This window comes from Myripristis murdjan, chromosome 21 (assembly GCF_902150065.1).
Source record: "Myripristis murdjan chromosome 21, fMyrMur1.1, whole genome shotgun sequence".
NCBI lineage: Eukaryota > Metazoa > Chordata > Actinopteri > Holocentriformes > Holocentridae > Myripristis > Myripristis murdjan.
The window spans coordinates 32,979,792-33,002,438 of record NC_044000.1 but is presented as its reverse complement, the minus strand read 5'-3'; the positions used below and the strand labels follow the sequence as shown (position 1 = coordinate 33,002,438).

Below are 22,647 nucleotides of genomic sequence, written 5' to 3'. Positions count from 1 at the left end.
GACACACTGAGGGAAAAATCTCATAGATAACTAAAATCAGTAATGAAGGAGGAATTCATCAATGTCAATTAAGATGGCAATGCTAAAAATGTATGAATTGACATTGAAATAAATAAATAAAACAATTGGGAGCAATAAGTTTCTCTTTCTTTTTTCTTTTTTCTTATAAATAACAGGTGTGAATCCATGGCCTTTGCTTTTTTTCTCACCTTCACTCTGACTCTTATAATAAATGTCCATAACAGACTTAGAAGCCCATTCAGTGAGCGACAGGTGACTTTTTCTGTTCAAGACAAAGTCAAACTAGCAATGCTAAAAAGTAAAAGTGTAGGAATTGACAGTGAGATAAATAAATCAAACAAAGGAAATAAGAGGAATTAAAAAATAAAATAAAAAAAAAAGAACAGCAATGTGTAAATTGCTGTCTGAGGGAAATCAAATCAAATCAAATCAAATTTTATTTATATAGCACCTTTCATACATAAAACAAATGCAACACAAAGTGCTTTACATTAAAATACATACAACCCTAATCCCCCACCCCCTCATACTCCCCCACACACGCACACACACACAAGTACAACATATTTCACACATGCATACACTCCAGGCATACACCTCACCACAACCCAGCCCACCCCAACCCAACCCAAAGATAAAATAAAATATGGCTGAGCACTGAGGGACCAGATGAGGAAACACCATTCATTCTTTGGGAGCCATCCACACCGGGAGGCGTCCCAGCCCACGACTACAGGGGGCACCACCACAGAGACCACCCCGACCCAGACAGATAGGAGCCCACACCACGGCCATAAGGCCCTGGAGCGGGGCCCCCAACCATCCAGGCCAGGACAACCCCCAGGACGGCACCCCCCGCAGGCAGGCCAGATACAGCTCCCGGTGTGGAGGGCCCCCATGAGGAAAACACTGGAGCTAAAAACTAAAAGATAACAGAGCAAAATACAATCAATACTAAACGGAATAGAGAAGAAATAAGTAAATAAATAATATATATATATATAAGCATATAAAAAATGAAGTGTAATAAATGATAATAAATTAAAAACAATAAAATTAAAACAATAAAACAATGCAGGCAACATAAATATGTATTAAAAAGTAAAAATAAATAAATAAATAAATAAATTATTAATCAGCAACTAAAAGCAGTAAAAACAATAGAAGCAGCAGAAAAGAGTGGAAATAGAATCAGATAAAAGCCAGATTAAAAAGGTGGGTCTTGAGCCTGCGTTTAAAAACATCAACAGTCTGAGCAGCCCTGAGGTTCTCCGGCAGGCTGTTCCATAGACGTGGGCCATAATAATAAAATGAAGATTCACCATGGGTTTTTGTTCTAACGTTGGGAACAGTTAAAAGACCGGTACCGGAGGACCTCAGAGTGCGCGAGGGCTGGTAGGGTAAAAGCAGGTCAGACAGATAAGAAGGCCCAAGGCCGTTAAGACACTTAAAAACTAATAAAAGAACCTTAAAATCAATCCTGAAACGCACAGGGAGCCAATGCAGTGACTTTAAAACTGGTGTAATATGAGCCCGCTTTCTGGTCCTCGTCAGAACACGTGCAGCTGAGTTCTGGAGTAACTGAAGGTGTGAAATACTCTTTTTGGGGAGACCAGAAAGCAGGGCATTACAATAATCTAAACGACTAGAGATAAAAGCATGCATTAGCACCTCTGTGCTGGCCAGAGAGAGAAACGGGCGCACTCTGGCTATGTTCTTAAGATGATAAAATCCTATCTTTGTTATACTTCTAATATGTGGAATAAAATCAAGCTCAGAGTCGAAAAGGACGCCCAGATTTTTGACACATTTTGCGGGTTTAAAATCCTTTAATTTTGGTAAAAGTTTCTCTCTCTTGCCTTCAGGGCCAATAACTAAAACCTCTGTTTTGTCCTGGTTGAGCTGTAGGAAGTTCTCTGCCATCCATGACTTTATATCTAAAATACAATTTAAAAGGGTATCAATAGGCCCTGTGTCATCAGGGGACACAGCAATGTAGAGCTGTGTATCGTCAGCGTAGCTGTGAAAATTGATGCCGTGTCTCCTGATGATGTCCCCAAGGGGAAGCATATAGAGATTAAAAAGTATTGGACCTAAAATTGAACCTTGGGGCACCCCACACTTCATTTCATGGGTTCTAGAGGAACATGTATCCAAACTTACGAAAAACCGGCGATCTGTGAGATAGGAATAAAACCAGTTAAAAACAGTACCAGAGAGGCCCACCAGGTTTCTGAGTCTGTTTAATAAAATGTGGTGATCTACTGTATCAAAAGCAGCGCTTAGATCCAGTAGCACCAGGACTGAGAGCTTCTGTGAGTCCATGTTACACCTGAGATCATTAACAATCTTCAGGAGGGCTGTCTCGGTACTGTGGTTCATCCTAAAACCAGATTGATATTGATCTAAAATATTATTTCTGTTTAAAAAATCATTTAATTGGATAAAAACCAGTTTTTCTAAAATTTTACTTAAAAAGGGTAAGTTGGATACAGGTCGGTAGTTATTAAGAATGTTAGGGTCCAAATTGCTCTTCTTCAGAAGGGGCTTCACCACTGCCGTTTTAAAGGCAGCGGGGAAGACACCTGTCTGGAGGGAGCAATTTACAATATTTAAAAGTTCAAACTCAAAGAATCCATAAAACGTCTTTAAGAGTGATGTGGGAATTGGATCTAAAAGGCAGGTTGTTGGGTTAACTCGGGAGAAAACTCGACCAAGCATCTGTGCATCAACCAGGACAAAATGTTCCAGTGTTTCCTCTGGTAAAAGCAATGGCTCAGGACTATTAAAAGCAACACTGTTTTGTGATAAAAAAGTAGATCTAATGACATCAATCTTACTTCTGAAGTGGTCTGCAAAGTCCTCACATAGAGCATCAGTTGGTACCATGGAGGACTTTTTAAAATCGGTGTTTATTAAAAGATCAATTGTGGAGAAGAGGAATTTATGGTCATTCTTTTTAACTGAGATAAGTTTTGAAAAGTGGGAAGTTCTTGCCTGTTTAACTGCGTTATTATAAATTTTGAGTTTTTCACGGAGTATTTCATGGTGTACTGTCAGTTTTGTTTTCCTCCACTTCCTTTCAGCACTCCTGCACTTTCTTTTCAGACTCTTAATTTCAGAATTTATCCAGGGGGATGTAGATTTAGTTTTTATCGTTTTAGTTAAAAGTGGAGCCACTGAGTCGAGGGCTAACCTCAGTTTAGTGTTAAAATTATCGACAATAAAATCACAGGGTGCAGGTAAAATTTCAGCGGGGGTATTATATAAAATCTCAATAAAATTTGCAGCCACTCCAGGAGTAAGATGGCGTTTCCTCACTGTTCTCACCGGGGCCTCCTGTTGAATAAAACTGGCAACTTTAAAAAACACACAATAGTGATCTGACACAGCCAGGTCGACAACAGAGGACACACCAGTGGACAGGCCATAGGTTATGACCAAATCCAGGGTGTGTCCTCTGTTGTGAGTGGGCTGTGTGACATGTTGCGTAAAATCCATACAGTTTAATATATTTAAAAATTCAATAGTAATGGGATCTGAAATGTTATCTATGTGTAAGTTAAAATCACCAGTTATTATCACTCTGTTATATGAGGAGTGTATAATTGATAAAAGTTCAGAGAATTCACTGATAAAAGAGGAGGCATGCTTAGGTGGTCTATAAATTGTCATACATAAAATAGGGGGACTGCTAAAAACAAATGCATGATATTCAAATGTAGTGTAATTATTTTGTGGAATTTCCTTCGTTAAAATAGAGTTAGAGAAAATTGTTGCAGTCCCACCACCTCTTTTACCACTCCTGTTGGAAAATAAAAAATTAAAATTTGGTGGGGAGGCCTCAGTGAGAACAGCTGGTGCATCAGCGCCAAAATGGGCATCCTTTTAAATCCTGACTGTCTCTTCGTCCCCTCCAGACCAAGGCGTGGCGACGGACACGTACCACGTGGGCGCCGGCCACCTCTTCCTGCTGAGCTGTGAGGGTCAAACCAACGTGACCTGGAGCCGAGGGGGGGCCACCAATCAGAGCCTGCCCTCCGGGGTGGAGGTCAGAGAGGGGGCGCTGTGGTTTTTACCTGTCCAGGCTTCTCACGGCGGAACCTACATCTGTGAATTCGGGTAGGAAAAACACCAGCATGGCTTATTAAGTATCATTATTAAAAAATCATTATTGAACCATTCCTCCCTACAAAAATGGCGCTCTATTAAACCCAGCTGATTAGAGAGTGGAAAATAGCTTGAAAAGAGTCTGAACTGCATCATCACTTTTTTAAGGCATGAGTTATTGTATCTACAAGGCAAATGACTGATAGTTTGATCACATGGAAACAAAATTAATCAGTTAACTGAGGTTTTTTCAAGTGTAGATATCGTCAGGCTGACTTGTGGGGACAAAAACCCTTTTGCTTTTGTGCTGGGTTGCTAACGAACAAGCTGGCTAATAGCTGTCTTGATGGGTGTCTTGAGAGTCGTCATGTGGGCAGCTGCAGTGCATGCTGGAGTTTGTAGTATTCATGTTGTGGGTGATATGAAACCAGGGCAGTATTAACTGAAAATCAAGAAATCATTTTGCAGGCCGGATATCAGAAAAAAAAATGTAGTCTTGAACATTGGCACTAATAAGAGTAGTCTCAGTGTTACAATTGACTTCACAATGACACATGAATTTAAAAATGAGAAACATTTTAAATGAACAACCGTACTGCTTCCACATCGTTTTTGGTGCGTGTTTGAGGGTCTTCCATGCCTAAAACATAACCCACTGACCATATGTGTCTGCAGTGAGGAGGGGGTGTGGTTGGAGATCGAGGTGTCGGTGTCCAGCGGCCGGTGTCCCCCCCCAGACGAGAGCAGGTCTATCATCCAGGGGACCAGCGACATCGTGCCCTGCAAACAGCCCGACGTGCTCAAGCTGAACAGCACAGCGCCCGTACGGTGGCTGAAGGTATGTCAGCCTCAGCAGTGCACTCGTATGGTTTCTCCACTGCACTACCACGACTTTAATTAGATTTAATTTACCAGCGGTGGACAGAGTACTACAAACTGCTGCTCCAGTAGAAGTACTGTTCCTCTGCTGGTATGTGACTGCAGTAGAAGTAGAAGTACTGTTCCTCTGCTGGTATGTGACTGCAGTAGAAGTAGAAGTACTGTTCCTCTGCTGGTATGTGACTGCAGTAGAAGTAGAAGTACTGTTCCTCTGCTGGTATGTGACTGCAGTAGAAGTAGAAGTAGTGCAGTAAAAATGTCCTGCAGTAAAAGTCCAAAGTGTCTCATGTCAAATGTCCTGGCAGTAAAAGTGACTGAGCTCCTTTTTCCAAACAGTAACTGTGTTAGCTGGGATCTTTTCCATGCAGTTAGAAAAGGAGGAGAGAACACGCTGCACACTGCATGCTTTTAAAGGGGCATTACACTCAACTGAAGTGAGGACCCTGTAGACTCAACTGACACATGTGGGATAAACGCATCATGTGATGGTGGAGTCTACATGGTTCTCACTATCCACTCTTATTCCAGATTTTTTTGCCAGTTGAGTCTGAATGGTCCTTGTTGTAGTTTTTCATGGTGCAGCTTTTATTGTAAAATTTGGAAACGACAAAAAGTAGAAGCAGGTTCCTCTTCTCATCTTTGCTGACTGAGCTTTTATTGTGAAAGGTTCCACAGACTGTCACTGATTATTTGTTCCCTGTAATGGATCCGATTTAAAATGTAGTGAATGACAAAACTCAAGTAAAAATGAACTGAAATCAAAATAAAATTACTGGCTTTAAAAAATACTCCACTGCTACACTTATGGAGTAGTAAAACCAACATTTTCTCCTCCAATATGAGCGTAATAGATCCTCTGAGAAAGACTTCTTCCACCAGACTGTTCTTCTTCTTCTTCTTCTTCTTCAAAGTTAATGAAGAGCATCTGGTCCAGCAAACAAACCCATTTCCAAAAGAGTGGAAAATGTTTTGATACTGAATCCCAAACAAACTTTTCGCTGTGCATCCCTCAAAACATTTTCTCAGCTTTGCATTGCTGCTCAAAATCCACACTTGCCAGGAAGGTAAACTTGTCAATTTTCACCATCACCTGTCCTCTAGCACCACCCTCAGGCTAAAATGTCAAACCTGACAGTAGGTCAGCAGCATTGACGGTCCCATGCTGGTCTGATTTGTTTCTGTCTACATGGTCTGGATATTGTGCTACTTAAAATGAAAGCATTCTCTAAAAAAAAAATCCCTGAAATCAAGTGAATAATGTGATTAAATGAAATAATAACATGTGAAAAAAAATGTGAAAAAGCATAACAGTAAAAGTTGTGCCATGCCTGTTGTTGCTGTTGACTGTGGTCGCCTTGATTCTGATGTTCCTGTTCCAGATTTAGCTCTATACAGGGATTCATATGCAATAATCAACATGCAACTGCAATGAAAAAGTGAAAGTTGCTGATCCAGTGCCAAACCAGACCCAAACCTCAAATATAGGTGCAGCACGGTACTGCAAAAATGAATGAATAAATAAATAAATAAATAAATAAATAAAATATTTTTTAAAATTTTAAATATTTTAATATTTTTAAATAAAGAGGAGGTGTAATGCATGCAGCTCACCAGAAGATGGAGCTAGACTAAAGCTCAGGCATCAGGTCATCAAACACACAGCAGAGAGCAGCACAGTCACAGCCACTGGAAGGAAAAAAGGATTAAAGCACAAAAGGATGAGATTTTTCATCCCGTCAGAACAGATCGGATCTTTTCGGAGATCGGAGTGTGATCCTGCAAAATCTTCACCTCTGACAGAAAAATTACAGGCTCAACCTCTTTTTTTTTTTTTGATGGCATTTCATTTTTATTGCACTGGAGGAAGATTAGAGGTAACATTACAGGTTCAAACTGGCCTGACTCAGTTAAAGTCGGCAGCAGGTTCCAGTTCTGCAGCAAATAAATCCACAGAAATGATAATTATCCAATGAGAATATGATCACATTAAGTCTCATTATTGTTGGTTTTATTGGCTGAAGTAATCATTGGTTTGCGGGCCACAGTGCGCTGTTGTGATTGGCGAATAGTGAGTTTGTCTTAAAACACGTCAACATTACAACACTGGCAGCCTGCATCAGTGAGTGGGTCAAGTGGAAAATGGACGGGGCAGGAACCAAAATCCCGGCCGGGCTTCCAAAAGGAGGGAAAAAAAAGAAAAGGAAGAGAAAGAAGCTGCTGCAATAAAAAAAAAAAAAAAAATGTCCAGTGGATAAATAACATTTAAAAAAAAACCTAAAATGAAGAAGATGGAACAGTTCATGTGTTCTGACAGAGGACAGCGGTTCAATTTGACATGCCGGCTTGACTGGAAGTTCAGTGTGCGTGAGTGTGTGTGTGTGTGTGTGTGTGTGTGTGTGTGTGTGTGTGTGTGTGTGTGTGTGTGTGTGTGTGTGTGTGTGTGTGTGTGTGTGTGTGTGTGAGTGTGTGTGGGGACTAGGATGGTGTGTGTGAGCTGAGATCAGTGGTTACAGGTGTGTCCTTCGTTTGAGCTGTGTAATAAAAGATATTGATCTAATTTAATATGTAATCTCATTCCAGGTTTTAGTGTTTGTTTGAAAAAATGGAAAAAAAAAAAAAAAGATCTGTAGTCTTGTTTTTTTGTTTTTATTTTTGTTTTTAAGTATGTGACTCTGGTCTGGTGATGCGTGTTGTATCTTGGAAGGAGAGCAGTAAGTGTTGGAGGAGACTTACTGTAACACTTTATAATAACCATCATTTACAAATTGCAAATTGGTTAATTCAGCTTCAGTAAATAGTTATTTTCTTCTAACAAACAATGAAATGATGGTTAATAATGCTTACTTAATGCATAGAAATCTAATTATGAACAGTTTGTTATATTTTATATAATATCATAGGTGTCTTTTAATGATTACCTAATAATTTGTAAACTTTTGGCAATCATTTGTTAAACATCTGCAAAAGTCACATAAACAGATATAGCAGATATTTATCACTTTGTTAACGGGTTAATAGACTGTCTATAAACATTATTTGGATGTTATTAGAAAGTTGCAAAGATGAATATAATACCCTGTTAAATGTAAAACATGTATAATTGTTATTTGGATGGCTGCTGTAAAGTTGCAGCTACTGTTTATAATAATTAGTTAATGAATAAAACAGCACAGCCGACACAGAACATTAGATGTTTAAATATAGAAGAAATATAAATATATATGTATAAGAAAAAACAACTTTAGACAGTCTACAAACCAGTTATTATCAAAGTGATATAAAATATATCTGCTGCATCTGTCTGTGTGATGTTTGTAGTATCACAAATGAAGAAATCACTTGATATAATTAATAATTACTCAATAAAGTAAATAAAATGTTATAATGTGTGCAACAATAAACTGTTAATAAGTAGTTTACTGAGACATAAGTAAACATTGTTAATTATGGCTTCATTGTTTAACTGTAAAATAACTATTAACTATAGTTTAATTAACTATTATTAGTAATGGCTATTATAACAAAGTACAGAGAGGGACATTGTTGGGAGAATGGCGGCACGTAGTTATTGTTTACCTCGTTATCAAATACAATTTCTGTTCAAGCTTGTTCGTTAAATTATGAGGTGAGAGATGTTTGTTGGTTTCAGTGTTTCAGTGAGTGAGAGAGAGCGAGAGAGAGAGAGAGAGAGAGAGAGAGAGAGAGAGAGAGAGAGAGAGAGAGAGAGAGAGAGAGAGAGAGAGAGAGAGCTTTCTTGGCTCTCAGTCAAACACCGTAAGAGGAGCACTTTTCTTTTGTCTCTACTTGAGTGACGAGATTTCCAAGTAATGTCTCTTCGTGGTGGAAGTCCCACAAACCAGCTGTAAAATATTCCATTTATCCTCCCTTATTTTCCAGTGTTTTTTTAAAAAAACTAAAACAAAACAAAACAAATAAAGCTATAAATCTTCTTATAATATGTGTGTCCTCTTGGGTCTGGAGGAGCGGTTCACTCATCTTGCAGGGAAAAAAGAGGGATTTCTGTGGTGTGTTTGAAGTCGCTGTCAGATGAATGGATGGGTGGAGATGTGAATGTGGTAAAGAAGGAGAGAAGGAAGGAGAAGATGACAGATGATAAGAGAAGATAAGAGGATGGTGTGCGAAGTCACTATCTGAGAGAGTTCACAGAAATGTTGGCACAAAGCTGTGATGGTATTTCCAGGGAAGGTAGTGATTCTCCCCATTCACACACACACCCACACCCACACACACACACACACACACACAGTAAATTCCTGGAACATTGACATGTGCACTCATTCAACACACCAGAGCTCTGAATGGTGACATCAGTTTTCTGGCTCCATCGCATTTCCAGTCAAAGCCTAAATGAATGGGGACTAAAATATTTACCCTTATTTGTAGTTATCTGACTATTTATTTGAGTAGGAATTACGCATATATACATTTTGCTGGTTTACACAAACACAGGAAGCTGACATTACGCATGTAGAAATGATAGCTAATCGTAGTCTTCAACTCCCAAGCTGGGCTTTTTCAGAATAAATCAAATGGAAAAATTCAGATACACAGGCACACATAGACACATAATATATAACAATGGTGCCATCTAAATTTTTTTATCCATTATTTTTAAAGCTTGTTTATTCAAAGATGCAAAGCTGCATCAGAGGCTTGACTCAACTTGAACTTATCAACTTGAAACAGTTTAAGTTTGTTTTTACTGTCTTTGACCTTTTTTTTTTTTTTTTTGACATATTCATCAAAATTATTATCACTATCCAAGATGATACCAAGAAACAAGGATTTTTAGCCCCATTGATTTATTCGCCCTGTATAATCACTATATGTTTTCTTGGTTGTGGTGGATTTCTAATTATAAAGCACGTAGGCTGTTTTTTTTCGTATAGCGGGATAGCTGTTTTTTTGGTATGCACCAGTTTCATGCGAGATGTTAGGATGTCTGGTGCCTTGTTTAGCTGACCTGCTTGAAGATGTATAAATTATCGTATCATCAGCATAGAGCAGGCAACCAACTGCAGGGCAACTTCCAGGCAGAGCACGATGTAAACACTAAAGAGCAATGGGCCCAAAACTGAACCCTGTGGGATACCTGCATCAGTTTGAATTTGTGAGTTAATTGCACAGATTTCAAAAATACGCAAGTGACATTTTTTTCCAAGATTTTGGGAACATGCTTGACTTTATAGAAAGATTTACCAAATATTACAAGCACTATCACATGCATATTGTTGCATGTGTCCTGATGCGATGTGTCATCACTGTGGCTCTTCTTTCCACCAAACAGTTTACAGCCGGCCTGGTGTTGTTTTTAAACGTCTGTCTCTGTCTGAATAAACTCCTCCTCTTGACCTCATATGTGGTCACCCTTTCTCGTTGATCAGCTTGGACATAAGGATGTCCCGGTCAACGGGGTCAAATGCCTTTTGGCTAAGGAGGACCTAACATTTTCAGGGAAATAACAAGTTGTCATATCTGTGGAATACTCTGGCCGAAATCCAAGCTGCTGTGGCTGTGATAGTTGGTTTGACTTAAGATAATCAACTATTTGTTCTGCAGCTGCTTTTTGCAGAACTTTAGATAGGAGCAGAGGGATAGAGATTGGGCTAGATCAATAATCCCTGTCCCCTTCAACATGGAGGTGACAACCACGATTCTGGGAATATGCTTGATTTTACAGAAAGGTTGACTAAATGAGTTGAAGGTCTTACACTGGAGAAGCTGCACTTCTTTATGAAGTGCTAATGCTACATTAAGCACCATTACATGCTTTTAGTTGCAGTAAAATGTCTTCCTGCAATGTGAGAGTCAGCCCGCCTGCTGTCATTTCACGGTTTGAGCTTTAGAAATTTCTGTATCCGTCTGAATGAACTCCTCCTCTTCCTCCTCTCCTTCACCTCGCCTCTTCAGCTTCATCCAAAGCGTCTCTGAAACGTCACATCCAGCAGAGAAACATTTAAAATTTTCAGATTGGTGGTGTGAAAGGAAAAGGTGGAAAAGTCCATTGAGAGGAGCGCCACCTTGTAGCAGTAATCACTCAGTGCTGCTTTAAATTATGTTCTGTTCTAAATATTGATTTATGTAAAAAAAAAAAAAAAAAATGTTGGCAGAACTAACAGCGCCTGGCAACTTCTCTTTACATTTCAACTCTACATTTTAGCATTTTTTTTTTGTGTGTGTGTGTCTTTTTGATTCTGGAAGATGCATCACACACGTTACAGAACATTCCTGTAAAAACTGTCCTCGCTCCAAAACTGGAAGAATCTTCTGGAATCGCAATTCGGCTGCGGGTCATTTCCAGAATATCCTCGGTCTGACAGGAGATTTAAACTGGTCTTATACTTGTTTATCGATATCGGTCTGTCATTAAATATGAGATAACAGTCTGATACAGCTGCAGAAATGCAATTTAAAAGCTGGAATTAAGTTGTGTTATTTGTGCATATTTTATTTATTATGCTAATTCATTCACTAATGTCTTCTTATAAATTAATCCTTCATTTAACTGAATCTCAGTTTTTTCCTGATGAGAATAAAATCTGGGGGAACACTGAATACGTCCAGTTTTTGTCTTATAAATAATCAGATATTGTGACAAAATATGAGCGATATGAGGCGCTGCTGATTTGTGCACAGATGCTAGAAATAAAATGTGTGTAATCTCTGGCGGTGTGTGTCTATATGTGTGTGTGTGTGTGTGTGTGTGTGTGTGTGTGTGTGTGTGTGTGTGTGCAGGACTGCGGTCCAGTGCAGCGGCGGGGGGCCCCGGCCTCCGTCAACAGGAGGGGCAACATGAGGCTACCCGCTGCCACAGAGGAGGATGCTGGGAAATACACCTGCTTGGTGGAAATCAGCCTGGATGGCAGGAAGTACACAGCAGCCCGCAGCGTCCTGCTGAACATCCACAACGGTGAGAGAAAGAGACAGACAGACAGACGAGACAGACAGACAGACAGACAGACAGACAGACAGACAGACAGAGAGGCTGGGGGAAAGCAAGCTGTCAGTTTCATTTATTTCAATCTGTTGTTTTTACAAGATGCCAATGTTTTCAACCTTCAAAATAAAAGCGTGACACTTTAAACGTGTAAAAGTACAGATTTAAAACCATTTTGTCATTGCAACCTATAAGTGAAGATGCAGATTCATATTTTATCATGACTGTCATGGAGGATGTATTAATATGTACATATCAATAGTATTAATATTTGGCATTTTTTTACCCTCTGAGAGCTGGATGGGTAATCTTCTTAGATTAAAGTCATAAATGAAGATTAAAGTCATACATTTACAAGAAAAAGCTGTTTTTCCAGGTTTATTTTCAATCACCAGCTGTTTATTAGGAGGTTCACGTCAGTAATGTGTGGCTTTTCTGCATAAATGAAAAAGGAGAGGAAACACGGACCTTAACAGGAGCAGCTGAGTTCATGAGTTGTCTATTCACAGAAATGGTAATTTTACATCTGAACACTGTTCCAGCTGGATTCATGGTGACTAAAAACAAAGGCACCTTTAAAATTCCCTATTTATGATCCATCAGCGTGTCTGCAAATTACAGCCACGCATCCACAAAAGATGACATGATGAAACTGTCCAACTATTGTTCGTATTTTATTGTTTTTCCTCTCAGACTCAAATTGGGACAGAGAGCAAACCTGGATTCAGTTACACAGCTGCATGGTGTCATCCTTCCTTTAATCACTCGCCATCTTCATCATCCAAATTATATCCGAAAAATGAGATCTTCTCAGATTCATGGCAGATTCATTTTCTCAGAATTGTGACAAAAGTTCGAAAGCTTCATTTGAAACAAATGTCCTGAGTTATTGTGGACAGAAAACACGAAGAACTTTTTCTTGTTTGCTAATTTCTGCAGAACATGTGCTGGCCTCTCAGCCGTCCAGCCAGTCAAACACTTTGATTGATTCAGGACGCACATAACGATGATGAATCAGCCTCAGGGCATCAGGGGCCTCGCGGGGTCCGCTCCATCGTCTGCAGGCTGTGTGCACTCGCGACGTATCGGCATGTGGTCGGAGGCGGTGGTGATTTTTGGCAGCTTCTGGGGTCAGACTCTACGACGGCATTGTAGGGAGAGAAACCATAATGGAGCCACTGGAGGGGGTTAATATTCAGGGGAAAAAAACACAGAATTTCCAAGAATAAAGTGGTAAATTTACAAGAAAAAAGTCACACATTTATGAGGTAAAAAACTCAAAAATTCCGAGATTATAAAGTCACAAATTTACAAGCAAAAAACGAAAAATAGTTGTGTCTTTCCTCTCTGTCCGTGGCTCCACATGTGCTGCCCCCTGCTGGCCGTGTCTCAGGCCTGCAGCTGATCCCCTCAGCAGATTCTACTGTTTTCTTCTGAATCGGCCCAAGTCACAATAACGTCTCTTCAGAGTCCAGATGCTGAGGAGGAGGTTGGGGTTCTGGACTCAGACCAGCAGGATTTCCTTCTGACTGGATCCCACAGGAGGAGAGCAAATTAGTTTTCACTGTTTTTTCTCATAAATTAGATTTTTTTCTCATTAATTCACCATTTTAATGTTGAAAATAGAGTTGTTTTTTTTTTTTTTTTCCGAAATATTACCCCCTTCTCACGGCTCCTCAGTTTTTTTTTTCTCCCTGCAGTGACCCTAATACCCTGTCAGAGATTTACAACATTAATTCACATAAGAAAAACAACCAGGAATGTGATGATCACATTCTTTCTTGCAAATTTGTGACAAATGTGATCTTAGAATTTTTGTTTTTTTTCCCCCATAAATTTGTGACTTTTTTCTCACAAATTTATCACTTTAATCTTGAAAATTCTGAGTGTTTTTCCTCAGAATATTACTTCCCAAACGTCGTTACCGGCTCCATCATTTTTTTTTTTTTTTTTGCCCTTCATTGGCACTGATATGCCCTTGTATCATTTTGTAGTTTGATCAACAATAATTCTCTTCAAAATATGATAATTTTACATCTCTGGTACGATCATTTAACAATTCCCATGTTTTGCTCATAAATTTATGACTCTAATCTCAGAGAATTTCAAAGTTTTTCCTCACAAATTTGCGACTTTAAAATCTCAGAATTTTTTAGTTTTCTCAGAAATTTAGAATTTAACCTCAGAAAATTTTTCAGAAAGTTTCTCACAAATCTGTGACTTTATAATCAAAGATTTTTTCCAAGTGTTTTTTCTCACAAATTTGTGAGTTTTTTCCATGTAAATTTATGGATTAGATTGTGAAAATCCTCTGTTTTTTTTTCTTTCTCTGAACACTAGCCACCCTCCACCGCCTCTGTATTTTATTTTCTGGCAGCGGCGGCGGCCGCCCTGCATGAGGTGCCTCGTTTCCGTTATTAGGGGTCGTGTCACTCTCTGAGGGTGCAGGAAGAAAACAAAACAAGAAAAAAACCTCAGACGTGTTGCTTCATGTGTCCGATAACCTTTCCAGTGGGACAGCAGAAAGTACACACTCTTCCCCTCTAATTGTCTGTGTTTGTTGTTGACAGATACGGTTTTTTTCCGGCCGTTGGTGATTTCCCCTAAACAGCAAACTGTGCAGGTTGACGTGGGTAAGCAGCATCACAAACCAAACCTCATACCTCATCATGTCTGGTTTTTATCATGTCGGAGACTGTAGACGCAGCTGCTGTGACGTTTTCTGTCAGTCGAGATTCAGCCACCTGCAGCACTGATCACCCTTTTCCCTGCATGTTTTTGAAGGAAATCAAGTGAATTTGCTCCAGTTTCTAAGGGTTCATTCACTAGACATTGCACGACAAACCCTGAGACAATTCTGTAATTAACTGAGGGCAAAGTCAACTTGAAGTCTGAGGGTCCTGGTTTTAAGGAGGGTCAGCCTGCGGGACCAGAAGCTCCTGGTCTAAACGATCTGTACCTGACCTCTGTCCCTGTCTCTCTCCTGTCCCGGTGTGACCGGCTCAGGCTCCCGGGTGGCGCTGCAGTGCCGGGCCATGGTCGGCTTTACCGAGGACGAGGTCCTGATGTTCTGGACGGTGAACGGCAGACACACCGACGACTACGAGCAGCTCAACGCCTCATTCAGTTTGTGAGTTTGGCCCTGTGTGTTTTGGGTGTAACAGGCAATAAACCGATCAGAGTGCCGTCTCCCATTCACCTGTATGAGCCAGGTGTGCTGGAACAGATTTGGAATAAAAAATAACCCACAATTCCAGCCAAACATACACATATTACACATCAAAATGTTCCGCGTCTTCTCCCGAATCGGGTCACATCACCTACTTTGGATGTGGCAACCCTCTGAGGCTGCCGACGTCATGATCAAAACAGGTTCTGCTAGCGCTCACCATCCGAAAAATACCCTCATCTTTCACTTTTCACGGCTGTAACTTCAAATAAGCACACACATCGTACGCCAATCTTTTCAACATCTTCTGCTGAATCTGGCAAAGTGACTCCTACTGTGGACAGGAGAGCCATTTTGAACAGACATACACATGATGCACATCTACTTTATAGTGTCAATGGCTCCTCTACTTTTGAAGTGTCAGGGTGGCTCTGCCATGTCAAAATCAGGTATTCTCCAGCAGAAATTTGATTTGAAAAGACCTTTTGGATGGTGCACCCATGTTGTGTGTCAACAACGTTCACCATTTTAGTGTTTTTCTACAATAAAACACTTTAGGGCAGGGGTGTCAAACTCATGCCATGGAGGGCCAAGAGGCTGCAGGTTTTCATTCCAACCAACAACTCCACCAGGTGATTTCACTGATCACCCTACCTCGAAACAGAGAGGCGGGACTAATCAGTGAAATCACCTGGTGGAGTTGTTGGTTGGAATGAAAACCTGCAGCCTCTTGGCCCTCCATGGCACGAGTTTGACACCCCTGCTTTAGGGTGTCATTACCCTTTTATGGAAGCCCATTTCTGTCACTAAAAAGTCCTAATTAAAGTCATAATTATGAGATAATTATCTCATAATTATGACTTAAGGGAATATTTTTTATTATCAAGGCTATGTTTTCATCTTTTTTTTTTTTTTTTTTTAGAGGCGGAAATGGGCTTCCACACTCTTTAATGTTATGTGAGGTTTTCCTTGATCCATTTATTTGACTAATCATATTCCTGCACTGCATTTCCAACAGCAGTTCTGTCTGTGGAGGATGTCGTGTATAATCACTGTGTGGCTGTGTGAAATGTTCCTTGTTCGCTTGCTTGATTGATTGGCTGTCGGAATGATTGATCAGGTGATTGATTGGTCGTGTCCCTGTCAGTGATGAGGAAGGCGGCAGGCTGGTCGCTGTGTCCACGCTGACCATCTCCGAGGTGCTTCCTGACTTCCTGGATGTTCCCATTCGCTGCCACGTGGAGAACCCGCTCGACCAGGACGACGGTGATGTGTGGCTGCGGAGAGGTACTCTATTCTACTCTATTCTGTTCTATTCTATTCTATTTGTTATTGCTGTGCTTCAACAGGTTTCAGCTTTTACTTGCAGGATTTCAGACATTTAGTCTCCATGTTCAAAACCTGTTTTTTTTTTCTTCCAACAAGGTAAAATAAATAAATAAATAAATAAAAATCTGCCAGTAGACATAATCCTGACATAATCCTGTTCATTTCCAACACTTTCCCAGAATTTTCTTGAAGTATTTGAAGAGGAATTCTTGACGAATTTTTTCCTCATGTCTGATGGTAATGATGAGTCTGTGCTGCTCAGTGTATTTACAGTTACTCATCATGTGTCCCCATCACATCAGAGCGAGCGAGGCCAGGGCGGCTCTCCAGCTCTGCAAAACACAACAACATTAATATTTTGGTTTTACTCTTTTTTTTTCCCCCTGAATATTTTTCTTTCAACAATAGCCGCTCTGATGCAGTTTGGCCGTGCACGATGGATTTACAAAGCTGTACCACCAGAAAAAGGTCACTGAGCAGAGTTACAGAGTGCACTTTCCCTCAGAGGAAGGAAACCACAAATGCAAGAAACTGTGAGCCAAGAGGCAGAAACCATTAGGAAACCCCTTTACTGACATGAATCCTGCATTTGTGCTGCTGTTTCTGCGATTTACACAATTTACAATTGATGCACAGCAAATACAAGGCATCTTGAGAAGTCCTGTGGTCTCATCTCCTGCCAGTGGGATGAGATAATCCCACTCGTTTCCAACGCTGATGAACTTGTTTCCAGGATTTCCTTGTATCAATTGTCATTTCCTTGATCCTAATGGCTGATCTGGCTCATTCTGCTTTGTTTCAACCCATTTAAAAAAAAAAAAAGAAAAAGAATCAAACGAGTGAAACTGCATTGGAAACGTGGGATTATCTCATCCCACTCACAGATTTGTTTACCTTGTGTTGTAGAAGATCAATACAAAGTAAAAGCAAAACAAATGACTTTATGTTAGAAAGGAGATATTTTCTATACTGTAACTTCAAATTCCATCGGTCAATTTGTTAGCATACAAAGTGCCAAGTGGGATTATGACAGATTGTGTACCTTGTTTGCATAAAACAAGCACATAAAACATGCGCTCTTTAAAGGCAGAGTGAGCAGGATTTGTCGTTGCAGTTTGTAAACACAACATTCAAATTTGGCTCCTCCCCCCTGGCTAAATGCTGGCAGCGAGATTTTGTTTCCTAGGATGGCGATGGAATGAAATGACGGCTCAAAATGTAGCATCGATCACGATCAGCATCCGAGATTTTCATGGCTCCCCATTGGATGCGGTGCTATCGATCAGGCACGGCGCTGTGCTGTGATTGGCTGGGAGCTCCACACCTGCTGCCCAAAGGCCGAGGGCGGCGTCTCTGCAGACACACACACACACACCAACACACACTGCTAGTGGCTCACAGGTCAGGATGGAGAGCATAGTTTTTTTTTTTTCATCTTTAAGGAAAATCCTACTCATTCTGCCTTTAAGTTACACAATGTTCCTGCAGGAGTGGAGAAAAGACTCCACCTTCGTCATTCCCACAAGGCTCCGATTCCTCTGTTTTGTTCTGGTATTTGAAGAGTGTTTGGGTGTGTGTCTCTGCCTCTGTTTCCCATGCAGTCGACCGCAGCCGCCTGATCACCAGCGTGGCTCTGTGCCTCGTCTCCTCGCTGGGCCTCCTGGCTGGCCTCGCCCTCTTCCTCCTCTTTAAGGTGGACATGGTGCTGGCATACAGGAAACTGTGCCCACATCTGTCCAAACAGAGTGAGTGTGTTTGTATAACCTTCTGCCAACTGTGCCAGGCATGATACGTCCTTACACAGATAACCAAGGGAAAAACAACAACGACAAAAAAAAAACAAGATGAGACTTGACCTCAGCTGCCCAGTTTCTGGATGATGAGGAGTTACCAGCATTAAAGGAGAAGCTGAGGTCACATCAGGTCATGCCACCACTTTTGCTCATTACCCTCTGACGAATGCTGACGAAAACATCTGGCAGCTATTAAAAAAGGCACGCTCACCTTTAGTTCTCAGTCGAAACACAGGGACGGGCAGGAGATTCAGGTTCGACTTTATTTGTCCGTGAAGGGCAGCTGGTGCAGCAGGATACAGTTTTGTACATAACAACCCCCACCTGGGTGTTTTACAGAGCCACATCCTGGAATTCAAATAGAATTTTATTACACAGCAGGTGAACAGCAGTTTTCAAGTCTCGCCACACATTCCTGTTCTTTAAAGGAAACGTCTCAGGTTCTCAGGTCTCCATCCAGTCTGACTGGGCTTCAGCTGTTTTGCAAGGAGGAACGGGCAAAAACCACAGACTCTAGATGTGCAGAGCTCGCAGAGTTTTTGTTATCATCGTTTCTGTATTTTCCACCTTCAAAGAACGATGCATGCTTTGTTAATCAAACAATCAAAAGCCCTATCGAATCAATTTGAATGTGAATTCCAGGTTGAAACTCGAACTTGAATATTTATTGCAAGGCACAAAGTGCAGCATAAAACGAACGTGAAATCACATTCGTGAGAGCAACATGGCCTCAGCACGCCATCCAAGAGCAGGCGTGACTAAGCTGCGTGAAATATGACACAACATTACGATCAAACTACATCGTCAAAAACAACATAATCAAAAACATCATCCGACATGCAGGCCAAGTTCAGCGAGGTAACTGGGAGCACTGAGACCCATAAAGTGAGCAATAAATCTTTAAAACTGAGACGTTAACCCATGGGTAATATGGCCTCGTTTCGGAGTTCTGGTCACAGGCAGTGCTGTGGTGTTTCTGATTATTAACATAACTAAGTGAACAGAGCGGTACAGTAATCAAATGCATGTATAACCTTCTTTGTATCACTGAAATCTAGAACCAGTCTTATTTTTGCAGTGTTTTTTAAATGGAAAAACAGGGATGGTACATTCTTTTTAGTTTGATAAGAAGGAGAACAGCATGGGGAACGGCTCAGTCGCCAGGGAAAAAATGTCAGTATTTTACATTTCCGCAAGACAAAGACACGTTTTCAAATTTTGTTGCATAAAATGAGCGAAAAACGACGTGTTCGGAGGCAGGTGAGGCAGTGGATGGAGGGATTAGATAGCCATTATTAGTGAATGATAGATTTTGTTTTGTAAGGTTAACCATGACCTTTTCCTAACCTTAACCAAGCAGTTTAACATGAGCTAACATTAGGCAGCTGTCAAAAGTCTAAATGCTCATATACAGTGTATTGTGCTGAAATTTCAGTGTATTTGCTGGTTTGCAGAAATATAAAAAAAGAAAAAAAAAATTAATAATCAGGCGACTTGTTTTGGAACACAGAGATTTTTGAGTGATAATGTGTTTTTTGTTTGTTTGTTTTTATTTTCTTCCTTAATTTTTTTCAAAACATCATTTTATTTACCTCTTTTTTTGACTATCCATCCAGCCAAAGTGAAGCACGCTGCCAAAATAAAAGTCATTACTTATTTTATTGTGTTTCAAAATGCTGTCATACTAAAAAGATATCTATTAATAATAATAATAATAATAATAATAATAATAATAATAATAATAATAAAGAGATTTGTAGACTGTCCGCTTGTTTTAAAAAACTCAATCTGGTCGACCGGCCAGTGAAGCAGTTGGTGTTTTCCTCTTTCCTTATTAGATCTATGTTTGTTTTTATGTCTATGGTTTTTACTGTCTTTTCAGTGATTATTCCTCCCTTAATAATAATAATAAGCATCATAAAGCATCATTTGATAACTCGGATAGATAGATAGATACAGATAACTCATTTATCAGACTAACAATGAACAGTCAGTATTTTGTCAGTGGACAATCAAACAACACAACATACTGAATGGAAACAGCAAAAAATGAAGACATAGGAATGACTAGAGTTTAATTAAAGATTAAAGTTAAATGTAGGCGGTGATGGCTCCAGAGCTCACGGGCCTGATGTCTCCCTCTCAGCGCCGGACGGGAAGCTGTTTGACGCCTTCGTGAGCTGCCTGCAGGCCGACGGGCCCGGCGCCACGCGGGCCGCCAGCTTCGCCCTGCAGGTCCTGCCCGAGGTGCTGGAGGGACGGCACGGCTTCTCGCTGTACATCCGAGGACGGGACGACTGCCCCGGGGAAGGTCAGCAACACCCGCCCCGCCCCACATCGCCACCGTGACAGGGCAGGGCAGCAAGTCAGCCAGAGCCTCTAGTGGCCACCAGTAGGAACTGCAGCAACACCAGACAAAAACTTGCCCAGTCTTTTTTTCCCAGTCAGGTGCAGTTTGGCAGCATTAGGGGGTTGAAAATGACACACACACACACACACACACACACACACACACAGCTGAGCACACTGCAAAGAATCTCCATCTTGGCTCATGGTAATTCTATACAGATGAGAGCGAGTGTCCGGTGTGAGTTAAAAAAGATGTCGACTGGAAGAACGGAGAAGGAGACAATCAAGCAGAGGAGAGAAACAAAAGTCCCAGGAAAATTAACAGGGAGCAAACAAACTGGAAAAACAAAATTCAGTTTAAGAATTACATTTGTCTGTGCTTCGAGAAAATCTTCTGATCGTCTTAAGAAACCTTTAAATATCAAGTCTGAGTCGACCCAAAGCAGCTGTACAGCTGTGGAAGGAGGATTTACAGTACAAATGTTCAAGATTAAAAGAGTCATAAAAGCCAGGGCTAAAATGGAAACACACACACACACACACACACACACACACACACACACACACACACACACACACACACACACAGGTAAAAGCAAGTATCAAGATAAGAAATGAAGAAGTTAAGAGGAAATAAAATAAAAACAGAAAAAAATGAATAAAAATGATCAACAGATGAAAACTCAGGGAGAGGACATTTGAGGTAAATTAAGAGAGAAGAAAAGAGTCAGTGGTGGGATGGGACTCAATCTGAGATTTGACTTAACCCTCCTATTATGTTTGGGGTCAATTTGACCCCAGCCAATGTTTAACGTCTATAAATAAATGATTAACATCATTTATTTTGCTTCATATTTAATGAGTGTTCCTAATGTAATGGGTACTACCGGGTAAACATGAAATTGACATGATGATATGTTTTTAATGTCCTGTACACACTTTGTAACGCATTGGTTATAAATAACAAAAATTTGTACTTAGAAATAATATAAAGCCATTAAAACACCAAAAATGAATATTTCTTTCCAATTTCAGATCAGTCAGTGAGATTTTATGGTGATTTGAATATTTTTCCATTTTCGCGTAATAGGAATACTGGATGTATAAGTGGGGGTGGTGGGGAGTTATGTCTTATTTAAAAGGCTATTTAGGTAATCAACAAAGAAACATCAAGTACTTGACACATAAACTTTGATAACAATTTTAGTTATAATAATTTTGTGAAAGTTTAAACTGCAGGGGTCAAATTGACTCCAACATAAAGGATGTTCAAAAATGTGAACATAACAGGAGGGTTAATCTGGGATGGGTCTTAGCCTGGACGAGGACTAACAGCTGTGCTGCTCTTCACAGCGATGCATGACGCCATCGCTGCGGCGGTGCAGAGGAGCCGCAGGTTCATCATCGTCCTGTCGGCGCAGAGTGACTCATGCAGCGTTGGCGGCCGGGCGGAGGAGGCGTCGCCGCTGCTCTGCTACGAGCACAAAGTGGGCCTGTTCGACGCGCTGACGCGGCGCGAGCCCCGAGTCGTCCTGCTGGAGATAGGTGAGGACACACCTGCCGGAAACACGTCACCTGCCCGCCGCCTTTCTCGCTGCGTCACCGCCCACGGCGGAGGATGACGACATCACTCTCCTCGCCACCCATCTTTTTATTCAATTATCAAACTAAAATACAGCACAAAGTATTGATGATACTTCATTTTCCTTCACTTTTACTAATAACGCACATCAGTACATTCATTCTTATAATTCAGAATTAAAAAACTCACTTTTTTACTTTGTTACTTTCCATGACCTTCCTCTTTTTGGTGTTACAGTATATTTGTAATATAATGTTATAATGTTTATGATGGTTCTGTCCTGTCCTGCCCTGTCCTGTCCTGTCCTGTCCTGCCCTGTCCTGCCCTGTCCTGTCCTGTCCTGTCCTGTCCTGTCCTGTCCTGTCCTGCTCTGTCCTGTCCTGTCCTGTCCTGTCCTGCCCTGTCCTGTCCTGTCCTGTCCTGCTCTGTCCTGTCCTGTCCTGTCCTGCCCTGCACT

At 40.8% G+C, this 22,647-nt stretch overlaps 1 protein-coding gene across 1 annotated transcript in view; it reads left to right on the top strand.

The window, feature by feature from the left end:
• il1rl2 (interleukin 1 receptor-like 2) overlaps positions 1-22,647 on the top strand; it is a 28,261-nt gene that overhangs the window by 5,357 nt on the left and 257 nt on the right. Inside the window, exons 2-10 of the mRNA XM_030080259.1 lie at positions 3,942-4,143; positions 4,807-4,969; positions 11,767-11,941; positions 14,539-14,601; positions 14,975-15,098; positions 16,285-16,424; positions 18,068-18,211; positions 20,406-20,570; positions 21,962-22,153. Coding sequence (XP_029936119.1) covers positions 3,942-4,143; positions 4,807-4,969; positions 11,767-11,941; positions 14,539-14,601; positions 14,975-15,098; positions 16,285-16,424; positions 18,068-18,211; positions 20,406-20,570; positions 21,962-22,153 — 1,368 coding nt within the window. The remainder of the gene's footprint in view (positions 1-3,941; positions 4,144-4,806; positions 4,970-11,766; positions 11,942-14,538; positions 14,602-14,974; positions 15,099-16,284; positions 16,425-18,067; positions 18,212-20,405; positions 20,571-21,961; positions 22,154-22,647) is intronic.